We start from the raw sequence: 24,270 nt of genomic DNA on the forward strand, positions 1-24,270 counted from the left end.
TGTATGCAATATCTCTAAAGAGAATTTGTATTTCAAGGAAAAATTTTGACACAAGATTGTGTCACAAAGACTACGGATGTTTTCAAAGTTGGGCATGTTCGTTCGTTCGTTCATTCATTCATTCATATTATGCCACTTGTTCTGGTCGTGGTGGCAGCAGACCAAGCAGCTCACCCCACACTTCCCTATCCTTGTCTAAGTCCTGGGAGATTCTGAGGCATTCACAAGACAGCTGAAAAATATAACCCCTGCAGCGTGTCCTGGGTCTTTCCTGGGACCTCCTCCCAGTTGAACCAGTGTGGAAGACCTCCCAAGGGAGACAACCAGGGGGCGTCCTCACCTCACCAGATGCCCCAACCACCTCAGAGGATCCTCCTGATGTGAAGAATCAGCTGCTCCACACAGAGTCCAAGATACTCGAGCCCCTCATCCTGCCCCCGAGCGCAAACCCAGATACGTGATGGAGGAACCTTATTTCTGCTGCTTGTATCCGTTACCTGAAGGGCATGTTTCAATTCTAACTTTGGCCACTAGGGTGCAAAGTCTCTGGAAGCTGGTGTACATGTTCCATGCAGGAGGAAATGTGTTGCCTGGAAATCTTGCAAATTCTTGTACCTTAAACCGTTTACAGTTAGAATTGGCATAACAGTTAGGGTTTAATTTTTCTGAAATGCATTTCAAAAAAATTGGGAAATTTAAGAAATACTTCGGCTTCTGGACCACCACTTTGCACAATTCCAGAAGTCTTGCGTAGTCACATAATTCTGATGTGGTCCAGGTCTAATTCCGAAATATTTACAGATGGTCTGCAGGAGTTGTAACCTTGGACAGGTAACGAGGTAACAGATTCATCTCCAGGGGAGTCCCAGGAACTGAAGTTCAACAGCTACCAAGGAGCTGCAGTGTCATAACACAATTAAACGACTTTCTACCCACTAACTAGATAAAATAAACTAAAATAGACCATTAGCAAGATTTTGTAGTTTTAGTTTTTCTCACCAGCATCCAGCTCCACGCTGTACGTCGGTATAGGGTCCAGTGACAACTTGTAACCTTCAAACTTCGGCTCCAACAAATCTCTGTTAACTTTTAAAGAATAATTCGAAGCTGCCATGATTGGACAAAAAACACCGCAGACTTTTCAGATGAACGGAAGCTGAAGATTGTTTCACGCCACAAGCTTCCTGTTATTGTGGCATGCGGACCCATTTTACATGGCACATGAACTTCTTGGTGGCTCATGGGAAATGTAGTATATCTAAACATAAAAACGTATATCAGTTGTTTAAGATGTTATTTCGCCATTAGATGGTCAACAGACATTTTTATATTTAAAAAAATCCATTATTGCTATAATTGAAAAACAAATATAATTTTTCAAATTTATGAATAATAATAATAATAATAATAATAATAATAATAATAATAATGATGATGATGATGATGATGATGATGATGATGATGAAGTGATTTATGTTGTGATTGTCCACTGTAGAAATAAACTATATTATTTTGCACCACTTGGGCATATTAAAATCTTTCAAAACACAATATAATATCCAATGTGTTTTGTCTCAGAGCTTCTGCCTGCACAGCTGTTATTGAATTTATTCACCTTCGCGGTCGGTAGGGGGCAGTAATCACAGTGTTAATGCAGTTATCCGCCTGAAGCGGAACCTTTAACATTTCCATGTTTGACACGGTTCAGTTACATAACGGGACTGCGATCCGCCGCTACAAAGGTAGTGTGTTTTGATAAAAAAAAAAAGGCTTGTTAAAGGAAGGAACCGATTAAATAAATTAACGCTGCAGGTTCTTGTTGTTTTTTGGGGTGGGGTGGGGTGGGGAGGGGGGCAGAACATGAGCAAAGAGTGTCAACTAAGGGCGGCGATAAACCAGAAGCTGATCGAGATGGGGGAACGGGAGCGGTGAGTAACACGGTAACGGAAGCTCAGCCGTCCGGTACCGGCCGCCGGTTGGAGTGTGACTGAAATGTGCTTCTGCAGGTTGAAGGAGCTGCTCAGGGCCAAACTGGTGGAGTGCGGCTGGAAGGACGAGCTGAAGGCCCACTGCAAAGGTAAACTATTAACTAACCCCAGGATTTACGGTGAGTTAACTAACCCCAGCCTTTGCAGTTAGTTAACTCTGAAGTTCTGAGAATCTTTCACGTTAACCAGCTCTTGTGTTCAGATGTGATCCGAGAAAAGGGCCTGGAGCACGTCACCGTGGAGGACCTGGTCACAGAGGTCACCCCCAAAGGCCGAGGTAAGCCACCATACCAGCCCACCCACATCTGGATCTGGATCCACATCTGTCCACATTCGCATTCTCTACTATTTGCCAGCATGTAGTCTTTCAATTCGTGAAACATTCCTCAAAAGTCTGGAGCAGCACCAGCATCTCCTGATGACTAAATCGGATGTTTCCTTGCTGTCAATTGGCTGAGCAAACTTTCGTTAATTAGACTTTGGGCTTTACGAAGGATAGGTGGCCAAGCTGAAAAAGAACATTTAAACTACAAGAACATCATTTTTAAAAGGTACACTGAGACATTTAAAAAGCCTGTTGGTATTGATACGCTCCTGTACGCAAACGGCAAATTGCTGTTACTATGATGCCCAGTGATATTTAAACATGTGCGAAGCCAAACCCTGAAGGTTTTGTGGTTGAAAGTCATGACTTGCCTCCTGGACAGCTTCAGTGCCATAGGGCTGTGAAAACTCAGTAGAGTCGCGGAATTCCGCAAAATTCATCATGGGGCAGGGTGTTAGTGTTGTACTTTGTAAGCGTGAACATCACTGAGTTTTTAAAATGGCTATTGCAGTGTTCTCTTTTTTTTATGACATTGTGCAAGTTTTATAAATCCTGGTACACTGATGCATATCGGTTATACACATCAGTGTCTGCGGATCCATGGAGTCCCGCTGAGAAAAATGCCTCACTCAAAGCGTGGCTGTTATGACAATTGTCGTAAAGCGGGACTGGTTGGTTGCTACGGCGACTCTGTGTGCCTACTACAAGACGCTGTTAAGCTAAATGTAACGTGGACATTGCAAAACATTTAGAGCCATCAAGTTTAAAAAAGAAGAATTTTGTGGCATGTCTGTGTCACGGAGCGATGTCAGACAGAGGGAAGATGGCAAGAAAGACTGTTTGATAAGGAATCAAGAATCTGTGAAATTGGCGCTGGGTTGAATTTAAAGTCATCTTCATGAACACATCTGAAAGATAAAAGAAATGGGAAAAGCGAACTGCCTCTTGTGTCATCGGGAAACCGTAAGAATTTTTATCTCCCTGGAAAATAAACCTTGTGCTGTTCAAACAGGATTTCACACAAAATTATGTGACTTTTTTTTATTAAACTTTCTTTCATTGGGGGAAAAAGGCACTGTGGTTTTTAATGGAATTACAGGAATTCACACAAGAATTTGTGCCTTTTTTTTTTACTGTAAGGTATGTTATTGATATTTTACCATGATTTTCAAAATATTCTACAAGCTTTAGCTGTGGTTTTTAAATGCTTTAACAGTTTTTCAGTCTTCATGAATTTCATGTAGTTTAATAGTTCTGAGGTGATGCATAATTTGGTTTACAATTAAAAGGGAACTATTCCAGGTCATATTATGTTATTTCAACATTATCATTGACAGTTCAAATGAAAGGTTGAATCTCGGATCATTTCAATATGTACTTCTTTTGAGATTGTTTCTTTCAGGAGATGCTGAAAATGTATCATTAGATTTGGCTTCTGGGGCCCCGCGGGCCCTAGACCCCAGCTCATGGAGGACTGCTTCCCCCAGACCCCTGCAAGTTTTCCTTAGATTTCACAATTTCCATTTCACAGCCTTGCATGATAATCATGGCAGTTTTTTATTGGATGCCATAGTGTGAAAACAGAATACAGTACTGTATCAAGAGGCACTTTGTTTAAAAAAAAAAAAGGGGGGGGGGGCTTGGCCAACATGACACAATGACACTGGGGTTTTAAACATGCCCATAACTCTATGATGGAACTCAAACACCCTGATACTGGGATGGGGAGGTTTGGTACAGTCCTGACTAGTTTTTCATATTTACCTCATTTTGTGCCCGGTCATCCTGTGTGACACCAGCCTTACCTCATGAGCAAGGGTGGTGGCGATAGTGGTCAGGAAAACCTCCCCCAGTGTTTGTGAGTAAATCCTAAGCAGACCAGACTCAATGGGGTGGTCATCTGTGATGGTGTAACTAGACAAGACGAAAGATGAGGCAGATCACATACTCGTTAGAACTTGAAAACGCACGTACGAGTCATCATATGTAATGTTGGGTAATACCACCTCTCCACTGGTTTGGTTGGGACTGGTTGTGATTGGGCTTCCTGGGTTGATCATGGGTGGCCTGTATTGTCATCTGAGGAACTGGTCCAGAATGATACAATGGGACAAATGGCTGTTTACACTTGCAAAAAGCCAGGTCAGGGTTGAGATTGTGGTCCACCTGCCAGAGTGGAAGCAGTCTGGTTGCATGGGGTCATGCTGAAGTCCAGTCCTCGTGCAAGGTGCCGTCCAGGTTGGTTGGACTGTTGCACCAAGTTTTTCCTTGGCAGTTGCGGTCTCTGATATAGAAGCAGGGCTGGAGTCTCTGGAGATGGGATGTAGGTGGCTTGTAGACATGGCTGATGGTGGCGTCTTTGATTTACACTGCTGTCTATTTTGCGTTGGGGTCAGGCGGGAGGAAGGAAATGTGTTTCATAGTGTTCTATGCTAATCCATGGAACAGATGGCACACAATATTGTTCATGAGTGCCCCGCCCACCTGAGGGTGCAACCGTAGACCTGACAGACCCCTTCCACAGCGAGCTGGCTGCAATGCCTGTGTGAAGCTGTACCGCTGCCTCAGTCGCAAGAAGAAGAAGGTGGATAAACTGAATATACAACCAAGAGGTGCAGGTCAGACATCCAGAGAAATGGGCTGCAAGTCGGTGTCCATAGTGATACCAAATACCATCCAGCAAGTCAGCGGAGTTCAGAAAAAGAGCAGGACACCCAATTTATCCACAGTGCTCAGCGTCACTCAGCGAGCAAGTTCCTGAGGTTGAACATTCCTGTATAGACTAAACACACATTCTGACCTCTAACCCTGGAGCAGTTTCAGTTGGACCACAGTGGGAATCAGTGCTGAACTACAAAATGACACATTTCACCATCATTCAAACCAAACATAATCCAGCTTCATTTAAAAACATCTGATAAAGGGGAAAGTTCCTCCAGTATTTTAGTTTTATTTGGATGGTAATAAGTATTTTTGTTTTCTGGTCATATTACATTAATTTTTTTATTTTTTTGTTTGCAGCTCTTGTACCGGACAGCGTGAAGAAAGAGCTCCTCCAGAGAATCAGAGCATTTCTGGCTCAACACGCAGCTTTGTGAAGCCAACAAATCCTCTAATTTTTGGGTTGTTTTTTAATCATTGTAGATCTACAATTTAAAAAAAAAAATAGTTCCAGTGTTTGATCTAATTGTAAACAATACAGATGTCTTATTTTTTTTATTTTTGTGGTGTGTTTTTGTATTAATTTTAGTTTGTTATGCTGCTGTTTTGTTTTGTTTGTTTTTTTGGGGGGGGGGGGGGGGTTAAAATCATATCCGTTTTGGTTGTTCATGTTTGAGTCTTTTTTTTTTTTTTTTTACCCACATGTGATTAAACAACATTTCAAAAAGGTTGGTTTGCCTTTTTTGTTTTATTTATTTATTTATTTATTTATTTTTAGTGGACAGAATGAAAAATAGTTTGGGTGAAAAATGTCCCTGCGGTATGACAGAGCTGTGGTTGGGATGCGTACGGAGTGGGGGGTGGGGTGCGGGCATTTTTAGGACATTTTGATTTGTCATTATATCAGTTTTGTAAATTATGCATTTGTGCACCGCTGAAATGTGTATTTAATTTGCATAACTTAAGTGTTACAAATTTAATAGCAATAAATATAAAGTAGCACCTTTTGATAATATAACTACTCTCTTAATCTGCCATTAAGATAAATCAGGTTTTGACAGCTCTTATTACCAAATGATCACAGACGTCTGTGTCCGGTCTTTGTAGATTTACTACTGAGGACGTCATGCAACTTATTATTTATTCATATTTGTACTTCAGAAGATGTAAAATTTGTAACTTGATAATAATTATGTACTGAAATATTTTGAATAGAAGTATTTGGACATTTCGCATTTTCTGGTCACGCACTTTAAAAAGACATTTTCCTGAAATTTAGAAGTTTTTTGTTTGTTTTTGCACAGTTCTGTGTGGAAGAACACACTTTCATAAATACCACTTATTGATTTTTGCAATATTAAAACACACACACATATATATATATATATATATATATACATGAGGTCTGTGATGAAAAAAGTGGTCCTTTTTATTTTTTTCAAAAAATAAATGGATTTGATTCATATGTTTTTCCGTCAGACAAGCTTGAACCCTCGTACGCATGCGTGAGTTTTTTCACGCGTCGGTGATGTCATTTGCCTGTGGGCAGGCCTTGAGTGAGGAGTGCTGCACCCCGCCCATCGGAATCTCTTAATCTGAATAGCCTTTCTGGACCTGTGAGGAATATCCGAGTGGACACTATTCGAGAAATAAGATGGTTTTTGGTGAAAGGTTTTAACGGCTGATGAGAGATTATGGGGTGTTTCTGTCGGTGTAAGGACTTCCCACGGAGCGGGACGTCGCGCAGCGCTTCCAGGCGCTGTCGTCGGCCTGTTTCGACCTGAAAACATTCTAATTTAAGGCTTAATTCACCCAGGACGTCGTGAGAGAACAGAGAAGATTCACAAGAGGCCGGCATGAGGACTTTATGCGGACATTACACTGTTTAAGGACATTTTGTAGTGAAAGACGTGCGCGCAAATTCGCCGAGTCGTTTCCGTGACGACTCGGCGAATGTGTGCGCCGCGACAGGAAAAACACTTCCGTGTTGAAAACCATTTGTAAAATTCAGACGGCTTTTGATGGCTTTCAACAAGTGAGTAACTGAGAAATTGTTTAACAGCTTGGGCATGTTCCAACTTGCCCGTTAAGGTTTCCAATGGAGGTGTTTTTCCTGTCGCGACCCCCCGCGGTCGGGTCCAGCCCGACATGCGACTCTTCCCGCACGTTCTTTCATTACAAAATGTCCGTTAACAATGGAATGTCCGAATAAACTTCTCATGCCGACTTCTTCTGAAAGTTCTCTGTTCTCTGACGACTTCCTGGGTCAACAGAGCCTGAAATGTGGAAGTTTTCAACTTGAAATGGCGAGACGACGACGCCTCGAAGCGCAGATCGCTGTCAGGTGCTGTGGGCCGTCCTTAAAGCGACACTACCAGACCAAAATCTCTCATCAGCCGTTAAAATTTTTACCGAAAACCAGCTGAATTTATCGAATGGTGTCCACTCAGTTGTGCCTTACAGTTTTGAAAAATTTTTTAGCAAACAAAGCAGCATTCTCTGAGCCATTCCTAAACAATCAAAAAATCGACGAGAGGGTGGGCCACTCCTCACTCAAAGACTGCCCACAGGCGAATGACGTAACCGACAGGCGTGAAAAAACTGGCATACCCACGAGGGTTCAAGCATGTCTGATGTAATCACACGTGATTCAAATCCATATGGTTTTTGAAAAAAATAATAAGGTCCGTTACTTTTATCACAGACCTCGTGTGTGTGTGTATATATATATATATATATAGTGGTGTTCAGAATAATAATAGTGCTTTGTGACTAAAAAGATTAATCCAGGTTTTGAGTATATTTCTTATTGTTACATGAAAGAAACAAGGTACCAGTAGATTCAGTAGATTCTCACAAATCCAACAAGACCAAACATTCATGATATTCACACTCTTAAGGCTATGAAATTGGGCTATTAGTAAAAAAAAAGAAAAAAGAAAAGGGGGTGTTCACAATAATAGCGTCTGCTGTTGACGCTACGAACTCAAAACTATTATGTTCAAACTGCTTTTTTAGCAATCCTGTGAATCACCAGACTAGTATTTAGTTGTATGACCACAGTTTTTCATGATTTCTTCACATCTGCGAGGCATTAATTTTGTTGGTTTGGAACCTAGATTTTGCTTGTTTACTAGTGTGCTTGGGGTCATTGTTTTGTTGAAACACCCATTTCAAGGGCATGTCCTCTTCAGCATAAGGCTGTGCTTGGGACTCCGACGAGGTCACATCTCCTCCACTCTCCCTTATCTCTCTGCCTTTAACCTTCAAGTCCCTACTTCACCAGACTGTGAATTCCTCAAAACTATATTGGATTCTGGATCTATTGCACTACTATTGGATTAACCATGGAATTGATCAGCTGGTCTCTGAACGCTATTGACACCATTTGTTTCTAAAAGGTCAGGACCGGGGGATCCTACCTGCCCAGATGGAACGTATCTTGCGGGCTATGTCCTCGACTCTTGGGGGTCTTGGCCTGTTGCATGTTTGGTGCCTTTCTCTGTTGAGGATGTCGAGGATTTATTCATTTTTGGTCTCATGGCAGCAGGGCTGGTACTTTTTGGCTTATGTGCTGCCCTGATCTACCGGAAAATTGGTAAGATGGCGGCATCAAGAACCACGGGCCCTCGCTTGTCCGTCATGATTAACGAGGTTGGCAAGGCAGTGCATTCTCAGACTGTGTTGACTCTTGAACTCAGACGCAAATTGGATGATACCTTGGAGCTGATGCGTGCCTTGCAGTTGAAGCTGAAGGTTTCGGAGGCCGGTGAATATTCTTCATTCATAATTGGGAATATTCTAAATTCATAATTGGGATTTGGCTGCTCAAGTGGGAACTGTTAAAAGTTTTTCACTGCTCAGCTACAACACTCCAGGCTTATCTAGCCTCAAGGACAAATTGCCCACTGTTTACCTCCAGAGGAAGTTATTCAGGCTCTGGTGAGATTATTCGGCTCCATTCTTATCTCAACCCACAAAGACAATAAACTGACAGACTTACACATGGACTGGAGCATGCTCCCTTTCACCTCCCTTCCTGCCCCCCTGCGGCAGGCCCCCATTCTTCCCAAGCTGGCAGGTGGCGCGACTCCAGTTGCAGCAGCTACCACACTCTCACATTGCCTCAATTTGGAAAACGGACTGTTTCAAGTTTAGTGCACATAAACAATGTCAAATTATGTGTTGTCTTAATTCTGATGTGTGCCATTATTACGGTAAACAAGTAATAATTGTGGATAATTGCTGTTTGTCTGTGGAATGTGAGTGTGGCAATCTCGTTGTTGTAATGACAATGATAATAAAGCTATCCATCCATCCATCCACAATAATGCCTCGCATCCACCCCGACGTGAAGGTGCTGCCATACAAGGTACTCACTACACACCAGGAGCAAGTAGGCGATTAAGGACCTTGCCCAAGGGCCCTTAGTAATTTTCTGGTCAGGCTGTTATTTGAACTGATGACCCTCTAGTCTCAAGCCCAACCCTTTAACCACTATAGACCAATGCTTCACTGATGAAAGGAAAATACATTGCACAATCTGAAGGACTGGACTGGAAAAAATAACTCTGTAAGTATGTCACAATCTATCAATCTATTGACCATTCCACAACTGGAAAGAGCTACTCTTCAAAAGGAAAATAAGAGGAAAGCTCCTGGACATAATGACACCACAAAGGGATCTAGAGACGAGAGACACAGATGCTGAAATCAAATTCAACTGACAACAAGAACACAGCAAAACACTTACATGTGACTGTTGGAGATCAGGTTCTGCTGAACCAAGATAAGGTGGACAAATTCTCCACTACGTTCAACAAGACGCCACATAAGGTAATCGGGAAGGACGGCAACAATGTGGTTATCAAGTCATCAAGCGGGGCCACATACTCCAGAAACACCACATTTGTCAAAAAGTACTACACTGAGGACCTTACTCCACAAGCAACCAACAAAACACAAATAATAGGGACTGAAGATGAGGAACACGCAAACAAAAAGGCTGAAGAACCCAGTGGAGAGACTGACGGTGAGGAGAACAGGACTGAACCTCTCACACCCAGCAGGAGAGACCTCACAGGCCACAAAAAACTGAGTGAGTGAGATAACAATAAACGTAACAGCTTTCTGGGGCTAAGGGTGGAAAAAAATTAAGTGTTAGTTCTTTGTTCGAAAATTAGATGATGGATGTAAAACAAAAAGTGTTTGTTGAGAAATGAAAATGTTCTGTGAATAGATTAGACAGGCTGACATAGGAGTGTTTCTGAGTAGTATTTCCAGTTTGTTGAAACAGAGTTATGAGTTTAATCCCAAATAAATAATAATAATAATAATGAGAATTGTGATTCGGTGTAAAACCACCAGGGGGCGCACGGACGCCGGGGAGGAAAGAAGCTGTTCAATAAATGGTCTCATGTACAGTCAGGCTCCAACAATTATACTGTTGAGATTTGTTTTCACATTAAGATTAAGGGGCATATATCAAAAACTTAACACATGTTATCTAGATAATTTAGACACTGTCACTGCACAGATACTCTACTGATGTGTGCAGGAAGTTATTATGGATTTTGATCATGCAAAGCCAGAAACTCAGAATCCTCACTTAGGGTCTCAACTGCTGCAATGAGAATAACTCTTGTTTCTACAAAGATCACAGCATCTTCTGTAAAGCCATGGTCAGTGAAACTTTCCTCACAGAGACCAGCTGATGTTCTCCATAACCCAACGCCCAGTGCCACATAGACATAACCAGAGAAGCCAGAACACATCCCTGAGGAATGCCAGAATTCAATGGGAAGCAGGTGTTTTACATTTTTGAGGTGTGATTTTGTTCTCATTATGACTCAAAGTCTGATTAACACGTTTTGTTTTTAATGACTTGATTTGACTATTTTTATCTTCCTGCCACACTGCATTCTATTCCACAGGTGTCTGCACCACTGTTCATTTATTTCTACCACACTTTATTCTATATTTATGTTATCACCCCTGTTGGTTTGTTTGTTTGTTTGTTTGTTTGTTTGTTTGTGAACAGCCTAGATCCAACATTTTTCATATATCATTCTGATTTTTTTTTTTTTTTAACTGAAGATTCATGTACTGATAGGCAAGAGGCGATTAAATTTTCAAGGTCATAGGTCAAAGGGCAAAGTCAGGAAAAATCCCTATCTTTAACATTGAATGGATTTTCAAAAATTCATAACTCTGTCAAAAAAGATCACATTTGTTTCATATTTGTAAGTATTATGTAGGATGGTGTCCTTTATTGACTGACACAGTTTGATCCAGATCTGATCCAGATTACAGATTTTGAGGCCATTTAAATTTAATATTGAAAAGCCCATTTAATATATAGTTTACATTACATCTTAATCAATCATTACCCGATCACTCTGATATTTGAAAGTGAGGTGCAGACTGACACTCACTATCACCGAACAATGTTTGATCAGCATCTGATCTGGATTGTGGATTTTGTGGACATTTGAATTTAATATTGAAAAACCCATTTGATGTACTTTTTGTATTATATCTCAATCAAAAGTGCCTCAGTCAATTTAATTTGTGATAGTGAGGTGCAAACTGGCACTCTCAATAAATAGTGTCAGGCTGGGTGGATGCATGGCACAAACATAGCAGAACACAAATGCAAACTCTCTTAAGCAGATTGAAATAAGAAAAAGATTTAATATGGTTAAATGAGCAGGGATTCAGTACACAGGTTCGTCCAGCAGCGAGGCAGAGGTGGCAGCAAGACGACAAGCTGAGGCGTGGTTTAAAAAAACAGGCTGAGGTCAAACTACATAGCGTCGTGGAGTTCAGTGGCAAAGACAAAATCAAAGTCAAAGACAAGGCAAAGTCAAAACACAGGCAAGCAGAAAACGAGGCAAAATAGGACTATGAACAATGGCTGGAAAGCGAAATGAATTCAACAATCTGGCAAGGGAGAAGAGAAAGTGAAGGGCTTAAATAATACCAGTGGAAATTAGGAAACAAGACACAGGTGTAGGAGAATAATCTAGAAGGGGGTGTGGCAAACAGAAGGGACAGGACACACCCACACCAAACCCAAACAGGACCCAACTCAGGATGAACCTAAAACCACAGTGATCTAAACAAAAGGCCAAAACCACAGATGAACAAAACCCACGTTCTACCAAATAAGAAGTAAAATAAACAAGACCTAACATGAAAGAACAAAGAAATAACCAGGAAACAAATTTAAGTACTGAAAAGAGATCAACAAAAAATAAAGGCTCAGACTAAACTAAAATGGAACTCACAAATGGTGACAGTAAAATAAACAGATAATCAACATATGACAAAAGAAAACAAAGAGGTAATACAACTAATGATAATGCAATGGGGAGAACTAAAGGCTGGGCAGAAACTAAGACTGAACTAGACACAAGACTAAAGTATGATACACAGAAGATAAATGATAAACCAAACCAGAGACTACCAAATCATAAACAGAAAATCACAGACAGAAGATGGAAGAGGGAAGGCATAGAGAAAAAACCATAACAAGGGCCTAACAGGAGAATCATGACAAAAAGTTTGATCAGCATCTGATCTCTATTGCGGATTTAGCAGATGTTTGATTCTTTTTAGCATTGAAAAGTTCTTTTGCTGTATATTTTGTATTCTAATCCAATTACATTTTTTCCACAAATCTGATTGGTTAATCGTGTGAGATTTTAGACTGTATAATGTTGAGCTACCCGTGACAAAATATTTGACCATTTCACATTTGGATGTATTACTCCACGCCCTGACCGGCCGTGCGCTGCTACGCAGATGTCATAATGGCGCTGTTAGCTCAGAGCGAGAGAAAGTTGCTTACCGACAATAATGCCGAAATGGGTGAATTTAAGCTACCACACGGAAGTATTGATGTGGATCCTGATACAGAATTACCGTTTCACTTTTGATAGATTTGATGGATTTTCACCTTTGATGGATTACTCCGTGTCCTGACCGCTGTTGGAGCTGCCTCACGGTAAGCCTCGCCAACCGAATTACCTACAGAAAAATAAACCATGCAAAGGATGGAATTGGGCTAGAATGGGAATAACCCCCTTGTGTCTCATGATTTGCGGCCGTTCATGCTGAATTACCATCGCAAATATCCATTTTACTAGCTCTGCTAACGTGTCGCCAGTAGTCTTGTATAAAGTACCTCAAAGTGATACTTGAGTGAAAGTACAAGTATCTTACCATAAAATTACTTTGGTAAAAGTTAAAGTCTCCTTTAAAAATAGAGAGTGGCTATACGCCCAACCGTTGGGTCACTAAAGTAAATATGCGAGCAAATACGCCCAACCACAACCGACCGACCAATGAGCGCGCTTGTAAGCTCATTTCCGGTTTCAACGCGGGAGGGAAAAAAGGCGGATATTTTTTCGCCGGCTACGGGAGTGTTCGCACCCTGCGGAGGGGCTGAGATCTAAAGTGGTTCTGTTTGGCTCATCACACCCAAGGAACTGTGTCAAACTAACACCATCTTACAGCCAACAAGCAGCATTTTTTTCAAACACTGTTTTTGTCGTTGTTAACAGGCTTCTGTTCAAAATGCTTATGAAGTTTGTCTGTTTTCATCCATTGCGGTGTTTCTGCAGTAATTAAAGACGACGCCATTAAATGTGTCAAACATACGCCGCAATAGAGCCTTAAAAAGTGGTGTAAAAAACGTAGTTTAGATGCACAAAACATGTCAAGTACACGATCACAGTTGGGTGAATAAGATAAGACATTATATTTATCTGCCCAACGGTTGTGCATGTAACACTCAGTGTATGACTTATCTGCCCAATGGTTGGGCGAATAAGGTAGGCCATTATATTTATTTGCCCAACGGTTGGGCGTATAGACTTTGCCTTAAAAATATTACTTGAGTAAAAGTCCTAAGTATCTGACATTTACTGTACTTAATTATCAAAAGCAAATTTCTCATGTAAAATGTACTTTAGGTAAAAGTATTGAGTAAAAGTAAAATCCAAAACGAGTGGAGAGTGAAATGGCAACATGAAAAGAAAAGCAAGCCAGTGTGGTGTCTGGAGAAACCGGGAGGGGGCCTCAGCCCCTATAAAAGTCTGGATCCGCCTCTGGCGGTGCAATTGGTGTCAGGATGAGTGCCGTTCTTTTATGCAGCGCTTCTCCTAGAACATTTCAAAATGAAAGACACGCCGGCTCGTTTTGTCAGTAGTTTTCCCCTTACGTGTGTGTTAACTGGTGTGTGTGTGTGTGTGTGTGTGTGTGTGTGTGTGTGTGTGTGTGTGTGTGTGTGTGTGTGTGCGTCAGCGTGCGCACATTTTTTTTTATTCAAAATAAGATGTACAGTACAACAGAAAAGGAGGGCAACAATAATAGCAAACATCAATCAATCAATCAATCAATTTTATTTATATAGCGCCAAATCACAACAAACAGTTGCCCCAAGGCGCTTTATATTGTAAGGCAAGGCCATACAATAATGATGTAAAACCCCAACGGTCAAAACGACCCCCTGTGAGCAAGCACTTGGCTACAGTGGGAAGGAAAAACTCCCTTTTAACAGGAAGAAACCTCCAGCAGAACCAGGCTCAGGGAGGGGCAGTCTTCTGCTGGGACTGGTTGGGGCTGAGGGAGAGAACCAGGAAAAAGACATGCTGTGGAGGGGAGCAGAGATCAATCACTAATGATTAAATACAGAGTGGTGCATACAGAGCAAAAAGAGAAAGAAACAGTGCATCATGGGAACCCCCCAGCAGTCTACGTCTATAGCAGCATAACTAAGGGATGGTTCAGGGTCACCTGATCCAGCCCTAACTATAAGCTTTAGCAAAAAGGAAAGTTTTAAGCCTAATCTTAAAAGTAGAGAGGGTGTCTGTCTCCCTGATCTGAATTGGGAGCTGGTTCCACAGGAGAGGAGCCTGAAAGCTGAAGGCTCTGCCTCCCATTCTACTCTTACAAACCCTAGGAACTACAAGTAAGCCTGCAGTCTGAGAGCGAAGCGCTCTATTGGGGTGATATGGTACTATGAAGTCCATAAGATAAGATGGGACCTGATTATTCAAAACCTTATAAGTAAGAAGAAGAATTTTAAATTCTATTCTAGAATTAACAGGAAGCCAATGAAGAGAGGCCAATATGGGTGAGATATGCTCTCTCCTTCAAACATCCAAACAAGTGATGAAGGAGGAAGAAAGAAGAAAGAAAATAATAATAAAAAATACAAATAATGAACTAGAAACAGAAAGGGGTAAATACATTGAAATTAGGAAAATACAACACATACATATACACATACAACTACCATCACCACAGTCGACAAGATTAATCATACCAACTATAGTAATGACAGTACCACAAGGATATATGACAGTAGATATCTTATACCAACAACGGAAAATGAAGTACCACAAAGGTATAAAGCAGTGAAGATATAACACCAGCAATGGTAAATTAAATACCACAAGGGTAAGACACAATAACAATACAATAATATCAGTTATCAAGTTGTCATTGGTAAAACAACTTGATAACAATTTTATCATATAACTATAAATGATAAATGCACTTAGAACACAATGCACGTGCTCTCCCTTCGCTCACTGCCTCCGGGGGTACGGATGCGGGACCCACAAAGAATCCAAGTCATGGCCACAGAGCTGTGCGGCTGCGGTCACCGAGACCATGCAGCGGGTGCTGTGCATCAAAACAGCGAGCGCAGTCTCTGGACCTGTTGCTGGAGTTGGACGCAGCTCGGCACAGCAGACAGGGGGGCGGTGTGAGTGGCCCGCTGCGGCACTTACCGAGCCCGCAGACTCAGTAAGCGCATCGGAGGCAGTGAGAGCACTGCGACCGGAACACCTGATAAGGACACAGAAAACAATGTGCTGTTAAAAAAAAAAGAAAAGAAGAAGAAGCATGCAAAAATGCACAAAAAAAAAAAAAAAAAAAAAAAAAAAAATCCGCAAAACAGCGAGGCCGCGAAAAGGAGTTACGTTCTAAAAATAACCCGCGATAGGTGAAATCCGTGAAGTAGTCAGCGTTATTTTTTACATTTATTATAGATGTTTTAAAGCTGTAAAACCCCTCATTACACACTTTTCTCAAACAGGCATTAACATTTTCTCACTTTTCTCTCCTGTGTAAACACTCAAATTTCAAACCTTAGTAGAAAAAAAAATAGAACGTTTTCCTATAAATAATTACGATGTCTTTTAGAACTAACAAATTTAATTTCAGCGATCAACCTTGTTGTGTGGGCCGCTGAAGAGGAGGTACTGCTGGCCCACCACCACTAGAGGGCGCCCTGCCTGGAGTGCGGGCTCCAGGCACCGGAGGGCGCTGCCGCCTTACAGGAGCAGCCAGGATGACAGCTGTCACCCATCACCGGAGACAGCTGATCCCAATCACTACGGAGGTATATCAGCAGGACGGCATCTCCGCCTCATTTGCCGAGATATCGTTTCTACCAGAGAGGTAACGTATCAAAGCAAATAGAGTGCATCTTTTGGATTGAGCTAGTTTTTTGGATTACTGTTCCAACGAGAGGTGGAGGTACCTTTCCTGCTGTTCGGAGTCCTGGGTGCAAACGCGCCCCCATCTAACTGTCCTTTGTTCCTCGCCAGCAGTACCAGGTCCGACACGCGGAGGCAGTGGCCACCTGGGAGTTCGGGACTTGGCGGCTCCAGTATTCCCGGGGTCCTGTGGCGGAGGAAGCCGTGTGGTTCCGGTCTTACCTTGGAGAGGCGTCTCCTATCTTCGAGCCTGCCCACACGACACTTTTGTGAATTGACTGTTGTCCATTGCTGTGATTGGTTGTATTCGTTGTGCACATTCACAACAGTAAAGCGTTGTTATTTTGACTTACTCCATTGTCCGTTCATTTGCGCCCCCTGTTGTGGGTCCGTGTTCCTACACTTTCCCAACAAACCTACGAGGTTGGACACGTAAGAAATTATTAATAGTGACTCACCAGTATTTCACAGTTCCTCTGACCACGCCTCTTCGTCATGGCGCCACGCTGTCCGGATTGGCTGATTACTTGGGCGGTATGAAAAATATTACCCATCCGTGACAAGGGTGTATTGCTATTTATTCTTTAGTGTTTAATCCAATCATATTGGCGTATAATTTATAGGTATATCCAGGGTTGGGTAGGATTACTTTGAAATGTAATCCAAAAGTAATCAGATTACAAGTAATCCAAATGTATGTACATACATACATGTAATCCACATGTATTCTTTCAAAGTAATCCTACCCAACCTTGATGATAACATACAATTAGCAATGCTGTCTGTTCTGCTAGGCTGTTATCCACCTTCACAATTATATAAGAAGGGCTGAAAAACAAAACAAAAAAAAAACAGCTGAACCAGGAAGCAGGCACAATATATGTTTATGATGTATGGGGAGGGGGGTCTCTGCCATGTGTAGCAATAAAGGAGCATATTGTATCTGAAAATCACTTGCAATTCACATTAGCTTAAGATATCAATAAATTTAAACAATATGATACTTTTCACAAATATTCAATGTTTTCAAAGCTATTAGAATCAAATCAGAATCAGAATCGCCTTTGTCATTGTAATTTGCATTGCAACGAGATTTGAGTGCAACTCCAAAAAGGTGCTTTCCGTGGTGCGAGAAATTTTTAGCCAATATAAAAGACAGTGACATTTAACGGTAAATTATTCAGAGTATATGTACAACTATAAACATAAGGTAAAATAAAATTAAATAAAATGTGGACCAAGTAAAGTGTAAAGCGAGAATTATATACAACTGTGGAACCATACTGCACGGGAATATTGCACATGGTTTACAGACATTGCACAAGAAAGCTGTCCCTGAGTCTGTTTGTCCTAGTTTCGTCAGTGTGTGTGTGTTTGGTATCTGAAGCGGAGATGGTTTTCACCGTCCACAGTCTTCCTCTTCTTCAGCGGGGGCGTAGATTCAACCTGTCATATTTTATTTTATTTTTATTTTGTCTTTTAAAAGTGTTTATCAAACAACACTTGTTGCTGCAGGGGTGAAAGGCGCTGCGCTCTAGGACCTACACTGCCAGTGAACATATGGTACCAGTAGGACCATAAACTGGTGATTTTACTGTGTAGTTTTATGTTGTAGTAACGAGTAACGAAGATGTTTAAGAGAAATGTATCGGAGTAAAAGTATACATTTTTCTGAAGAAATAGTGGAATAAAAGTGAAAGTTGCCAGAAATGTAAATAACAAAGTAAAGTACGTCAAAATTCTACTTAAGTACAGTAACGAAGTATTTCTACTTCATTACATTACAAAACTGGTCACTGGTAAAGCTCATTTTGCGGCCGTATAACCAGCATGAACGTCCGCAAATCATCAGACACAACAGGGTTATTCCCTAATTATATTTTAGCTTATGAAAAGCCACTTCTAGCAGGACTTTGACCTTGAAAATTTTTTCCAAGGTAAAAATTTATGGAATTGAAAACTAGTGTTGGCGGAGGTTTACGCTCTACGAGGGTAGACTGAAAAGTTCTAAGGTTCCCCGTGAAGGAGTAATGCATTAACTGCATTATAGTGAGCCTTAGAACTTTTCAGCCTACCCTCGTATGTATGCAGTATGCTCTAGTATTATTTTGTATTCTATAAATTATTCTAATTTTTTTATTATTTATATCTGTGAAACGTCTGGTGCAATTAAATCTGCCAAGTGCAATTTTGATCCTGTTTTTCTTTCATGAAGCTTTAATGTTTAACTTTACCTTTTTCAGATATACATTACAGGCAGGACCCCCCAAGGAGGCTCCTTCCATTGCAGGTGAAGAGGCAGGGCCTAGGGCACAATACATAATGCTGCAGATTTCCTGAGCTCAAACAGTTTCTCTCTTTTGTTTTTTGCAGCAGACTCTTTATTTAACAGGTAATCTTTATTTGTTTTTCTTATCAGAAGTGGGCCTCGTGGGCCTCTGAAGTTATGTCAAACTGTCTGTCTTAATATTGCTCAAAAATGTTTTAGCCAATTTCTTTAAAAATTAGAATAATGGTTAATTTTATCAGTAAGCCTGTTAAAATTTTGCTGTTGATCCAGCTTGGGATATGGATTTGAAAATGATTTTTTTAATGATTTTTATGATTTATATATCTCTCTTTGCACACACGCACACACACACACACATATATATATATATATATATATATATATATATATATATATATATATACGAGGTCTCTTAGATAATAAACCGACCCTTTTATTTTTTTTTTAACTATATGGATTTGAATGACATGCGATTACACCAATCATGCTTGAACCCTCGTGCGCATGCGTGAGTTTTTTCACGCGTGTCATTTCCCTGTGGGCAGGCCTTGAGTGAGATGTGGTCCCGCCCTCTCGGCTGAATTCCTTTGTTTCACACGCTGCTCGAGACGGCGCGCGTTGCTTTATCAAAAATTTTTCTGGACCTGTGAGGAATATCCGAGTGGACACTATTCGAGAAATTAAGCTGGTTTTCTGTGAAAAGTTTAACGGCTGATGAGAGATTATGGGGTGTTTCTGTCGGTGTAAGGACTTCCCACGGAGCGGGACGTCCTGCAGCGCTTCCAGGCGCTGTCGTCGGCCTGTTTCGAGCTGAAAACATCCTAATTTAAGGCTTAATTCACCCAGGACATCGTGAGAGAACAGAGAAGATTCAGAAGAGGCCGGCATGAGGAATTTATGCGGACATTCCACTGTTTAAGGACATTTTTTTAATGAAAGACGTACGCGCAAATTCGCCGAGTCGTTTCCGTGACGACTCGGCAAATCTGTGTGCGCCGCGACAGGAAAAACACCTCCGTGTTGAAAACCATTTGTAGAATTCAGGCGGCTTTTAATGGCTTTCAACAAGTGAGTAACTGAGAAATTGTTTAACAGCTTGGGCATGTTCCAACTTGCCCGTTAAGATTTCCAACGGAGGTGTTTTTCCTGCCGCGACCCCCTGCGGTCGGGTCCAGCCCGACATGCGACTCTACCCGCACGTTCTTTCATTACAAAATGACCGTTAACAATGGAATGTCCGAATAAACTCCTCATGCCGACTTCTTCTGAAAGTTCTCTGTTCTCTGACGACTTACTGCGTCAACAGAGCCTGAAATGTGGAAGTTTTCAACTTGAAATGGCGAGACGCTGCCGCCTCGAAGCGCAGATCGCCGTCAGGCGCCGTGGACCGTCCTTAAAGCGACACTACCAGACCAAAATCTCTCATCAGCCGTTAAAATTTTTACCGAAAACCAGCTGAATTTATTGAATGGTGTCCACTCAGTTGTGCCTTACAGTTTTGAAAAAATTTTTATCAAACAAAGCAACAGTCTCTGAGCCATTCCTAAACAATGAAAAAAATCGACGAGCGGGTGGACGACTCCTCACTCAAAGACTGCCCACAGGCGAATGACGTAACCGACAGGCGTGAAAAAACTCTTGCATGCCCACGAGGGTTCAAGCATGTCTGATGTAATCACACGTGATTCAAATCCATATGGTTTTTGAAAAAAATAATAAGGTCGGATACTTTTCTGATAGATCTCGTATGTATATATGTTCTATTTCTACTTTTAATTTTTCCTGAAGCTTTTACAGCACACACTCTCAAATAAGACTTTTAACATTGGTGTCGTGTTCCCAACTGACCGATCACCGGTGGTTGGTCAGTGTTGCACAGCTGGACCTGTGAGGAGAGGCGGATTCAGATCTCCAGCATGGAGAACAGGCGGTGGAGTCATTTCCGGGTAGCAGCTCTGCTCCTCACACTCTGGTGCTGCTGTGGTAAGTACAGTCTGAAACATGAGGAGAAAGTTTGGTTTATGACCCTGAACCATCCCTTAGTTATGCTGCTATAGACTTAGACTGCTGGGGGGTTCCCATGATGCACTGAGTGTTTCTTTCTCTTTTTGCTCTGTATGCACCACTCTGCATTTAATCATTAGTGATCGATCTCTGCTCCCCTCCACAGCATGTCTTTTTCCTGGTTCTCTCCCTCAGCCCCAACCAGTCCCAGCAGAAGACTGCCCCTCCCTGAGCCTGGTTCTGCTGGAGGTTTCTTCCTGTTAAAAGGGAGTTTTTCCTTCCCACTGTAGCCAAGTGCTTGCTCACAGGGGGTCGTTTTGACCGTTGGGGTTTTTCCGTAATTATTGTATGGCCTTGCCTTACAATATAAGGCGCTTTGGGGCAACTGTTTGTTGTGATTTGGCGCTATATAAATAAAATTGATTTGATTTGATTTAAATAAAAGACATATTCAATAGCTGGAGCTTTAAGAGTGCACAAACACGTGCATGCATCACAGCGTTCAAGAATGTTGTGTTATATTTTTTCAGTTCCCAAAGCATTCAACAAGTGTCACCACACACAGGGAGCATAAAAGGAGGGATGGATTCACCATCACAGGAACAGGTACGTGAGAGAATCCTCAGGAAGAAAACCATTTGTTCTTGGCTTGTCCACATTTATACAGAATACATGTTAGACAAACTTCCTGACTTTTCAGAATCCACATATGTGACTTCAACCAGATTTCCAGTCAATAATAATTTAATTATAAACTAGCATATCACCCGTGGGGATCCATGGGTAGTGTTTGTAACATGGGTAGCTGACATTTTTCAAAGGCAGTAATAAATTATGCAAAGTTTCTATAATGAGTTGGAATGGCGTGAGTCCAGAATGTTTTTAGAACCTAAAACCGCAACAGTTTTTAGAGGGCGAACTCAACCTTTTTATTTCCTGTTAAATACATAATTGTTTTAATGTTAATTTACTGTCTTTATGTATCTATAAATTGATTTGTTTCTTGTTATCATATACACACTATTATTATTATCATCAACATTTTATTGTTATTAATTCTATTTAGTAATTTGATTTTTAAATGGACCACAATGGAAATAAGTGCTTTCAGTTCCTTGTGTTATGCATGTTTTTGTAAGGAATTAACATTTATATTATGTACTGTGGAAATTGTGATGGATGGAAAAAGGAGAGTCAATTTCCTACGTCGACAACGCAATGGTGTGTCGTTTATGTTGTCTGAAAGGTTCACACAACTCACTAACTTCAAAAACCAGCTTGGCACCGCCCATCAACAACACAGCGGTCGCGACAGGAAAACATGAAAGAGGCAGAGACACAGATGTTAGACACACACCTCAGCACATTGTGAAATGCACAACAGAGAACACACTAACCACAGAAGACAACCTGGTATGGTGAATTATGTCATATATAATTATGAACAAATAACCGGGCCGCAACAACTCTTTCGCATCGGACTGTAGGAGGCACTGTGGCATGAGAGAACCCTAGGCCTTCCCCATGTGGACTGGGCTGAGTAGGAGGGCACCCCCATGGAAGAGGATGGGCAAGCCTCATGGGTCTGTCCAGATCCAAGTGGCCCGACTTGAGGTGGTCCACCGAAATGTGCTTGACTTTACCACTTATGTCGACTACAAAGTTTTTGTCCCCGTCTTCAATACATGAAATGGGCTATCATGGGGAAGCTGCAGTGGTCACCTGTGTACATAAAGATGAGAAATAAAGATGTACTCCACTGAGTGCAGACATGAGGGAGTGTAGGAAGACAGAAGGCCATGCTGTGAAGTAGGCACAGGCATGAAAAGCCAAACCTTAATCTGAAGTACCCTCCGTTGGTGGGCAGCCAGTCAGGAGGTGGTGTTGTGAGGAATGAAATCTCCTGGGACCCGCAGTGGTTGGCCATAGATTAACTCAGCTGAGGAGGACAGGAGGTCCTCCTTAGGGGCACCTCAGCAGTTGTTGCAATTGTCAACGGAACAGCCTTCGGCCACCGAGTGGTCCTATCCACCATTGTAATGAGGTGTGTGAAACCTATTAAAGACAGTAAGGGGCCCACAAGTGTTGGGAAAGTGTAGGAACACGGACCCACAACAGGGGGCGCAAATGAACGGACAATGGAGTAAGTCAAATAACAACGCTTTACTGTTGTGAATGTGCACAACGAATACAACCAATCACAGAAATGGACAACAGTCAATTCACAAAAGTGTCGTGTGGGCAGGCTCGAAGATAGGAGACGCCTCTCCAAGGTAAGACCGGTACCACACGGCTTCCTCCGCCACAGGACCCCGGGAATACTGGAGCCGCCAAGTCCCGAACTCCCAGGTGGCCACTGCCTCCGTGTGTCGGACCTGGTACTGCTGGCGAGGAAACAAAGTACAGTCAGATGGGGGCGCGTTTGCACCCAGGACTCCGAACAGCAGGAAAGTTACCTCCACCTCTCGTTGGAACAGTAATCCAAATACCTAGCTCAATCCAAAAAGATACACTCTGTTGCGTCAATACGTTACCTCTCCGGTAAGAATGATATCTCGGCGATGAGGTGGAGATGCCGTCCTACTGATATACCCCACTGATGATTGCCGTCAGCTGTCTCAGGTGATGGGTGACAGCTGTTACCGAGGCTGCTCCTGTGGGGCGGCGGCGCCCTCTGGTGCCTGGAGCCCGCACTCCAGGCAGGGCGCCCTCTGGTGGTGGTGGGCCAGCAGTACCTCCTCTTCAGCGGCCCACACAACACACAAGGGCCACATTAATGTGGCCAAATCTCCGCTCAGGTACAGGGAAGTGTGCTAGGGGCACACTGGAGTGGCAGTGGATCTTGGAGCGCTGCAGTGGCAGCTCCAGAGATTTTTTTCTGCAGGTGCTGAGGGTGCCATGGGCTCGTGTGTCACGATGGCTCTCTGCAACATTCATGGACATGTACACATAGCCGCATTCTGCCAACAGCAGGCAGAGGAAAAAATCTTTCACCTACCATTGATGTCTTCATAACTGTTGTGTGGGCCGCCAGAAGAGGAGGTACTGCTGGCCCACCACCAGAGGGCGCCCTGCCTGAAGTGCGGGCTTCAGGCACGAGAGGGCGCAGTCGCCTCACAGGAGCAGCCAGGGTGACAGCTGTCACGCATCACCTGCAACAGCTGTTACCAATCAGCTGATCGGCAGGAGTATATCTGCAGGACGACGTCTCCACCTCTTTGCCGAGATATCGTTTCTACCTAGAAGGTAACGTAACTCAGCTGACGGATTGTATCCTTTTGGATTTTGTGCATTGTTCTACAGATAACTTTTCCACGAGAGGTGGAGGTAGCTTTCCTACCGTTCGGATTCCTGGGTGCAAACGTGCCCTCAGTTAATTGTTCTTTGTTCCTCGCCAGCAGTACCAGGTCCGACACGCGGAGGCAGTGGCCACCTGGGAGTTCGGGACTTGGCGGCTCCAGTATTCCCGGGGTCTGGTGGCGGAGGAAA

The 24,270-nt window shown here is 42.4% G+C and overlaps 2 protein-coding genes across 3 annotated transcripts in view; one reads left to right on the plus strand and one right to left on the minus strand.

The window, feature by feature from the left end:
• Nucleotides 1-1,184, minus strand: part of nudcd1 (NudC domain containing 1) — a 57,218-nt gene extending 56,034 nt beyond the window's left edge. Inside the window, exon 1 of the mRNA XM_034160939.1 lies at nucleotides 1,000-1,184. Within this exon, the coding sequence (XP_034016830.1) occupies nucleotides 1,000-1,114 (115 nt within the window). The 5' untranslated portion in view covers nucleotides 1,115-1,184. The remainder of the gene's footprint in view (nucleotides 1-999) is intronic.
• A 595-nt stretch (nucleotides 1,185-1,779) lies between these two features.
• On the plus strand, nucleotides 1,780-5,466 carry LOC117501825 (transcription and mRNA export factor ENY2). 2 transcript variants are annotated; one of them, XM_034160785.1, is made up of 4 exons: nucleotides 1,780-1,928; nucleotides 2,007-2,107; nucleotides 2,191-2,265; nucleotides 5,335-5,466. In XM_034160785.1, the coding sequence occupies exons 1-4, from the start codon at nucleotides 1,861-1,863 to the stop codon at nucleotides 5,409-5,411; spliced, it is 321 nt and encodes a 106-aa protein (XP_034016676.1). In that variant the 5' UTR covers nucleotides 1,780-1,860; the 3' UTR covers nucleotides 5,412-5,466. The 2 variants fall into 2 exon arrangements, with proteins under 2 accessions (XP_034016676.1, XP_034016677.1); XM_034160786.1 differs by having other exon boundaries at nucleotides 2,007-2,077.
• Nucleotides 5,467-24,270: the final 18,804 nt, after the last annotated feature.

This window comes from Thalassophryne amazonica, chromosome 20 (assembly GCF_902500255.1).
Source record: "Thalassophryne amazonica chromosome 20, fThaAma1.1, whole genome shotgun sequence".
Taxonomy (NCBI): Eukaryota; Metazoa; Chordata; class Actinopteri; order Batrachoidiformes; family Batrachoididae; genus Thalassophryne; species Thalassophryne amazonica.

What these genes read in the sequence shown, in the direction of transcription:
- LOC117501825 (XM_034160785.1), top strand. Translation starts at nt 1,861, where the DNA reads ATGAGCAAAGAGTGTCAACTAAGGGCGGCGATAAACCAGAAGCTGATC. An exon ending in GAGATGGGGGAACGGGAGCG is followed by an intron (nt 1,929 to 2,006) that starts GTGAGTAACACG and finishes GTGCTTCTGCAG; the next exon opens with GTTGAAGGAGCTGCTCAGGG. An exon ending in AACTAACCCCAGGATTTACG is followed by an intron (nt 2,108 to 2,190) that starts GTGAGTTAACTA and finishes TCTTGTGTTCAG; the next exon opens with ATGTGATCCGAGAAAAGGGC.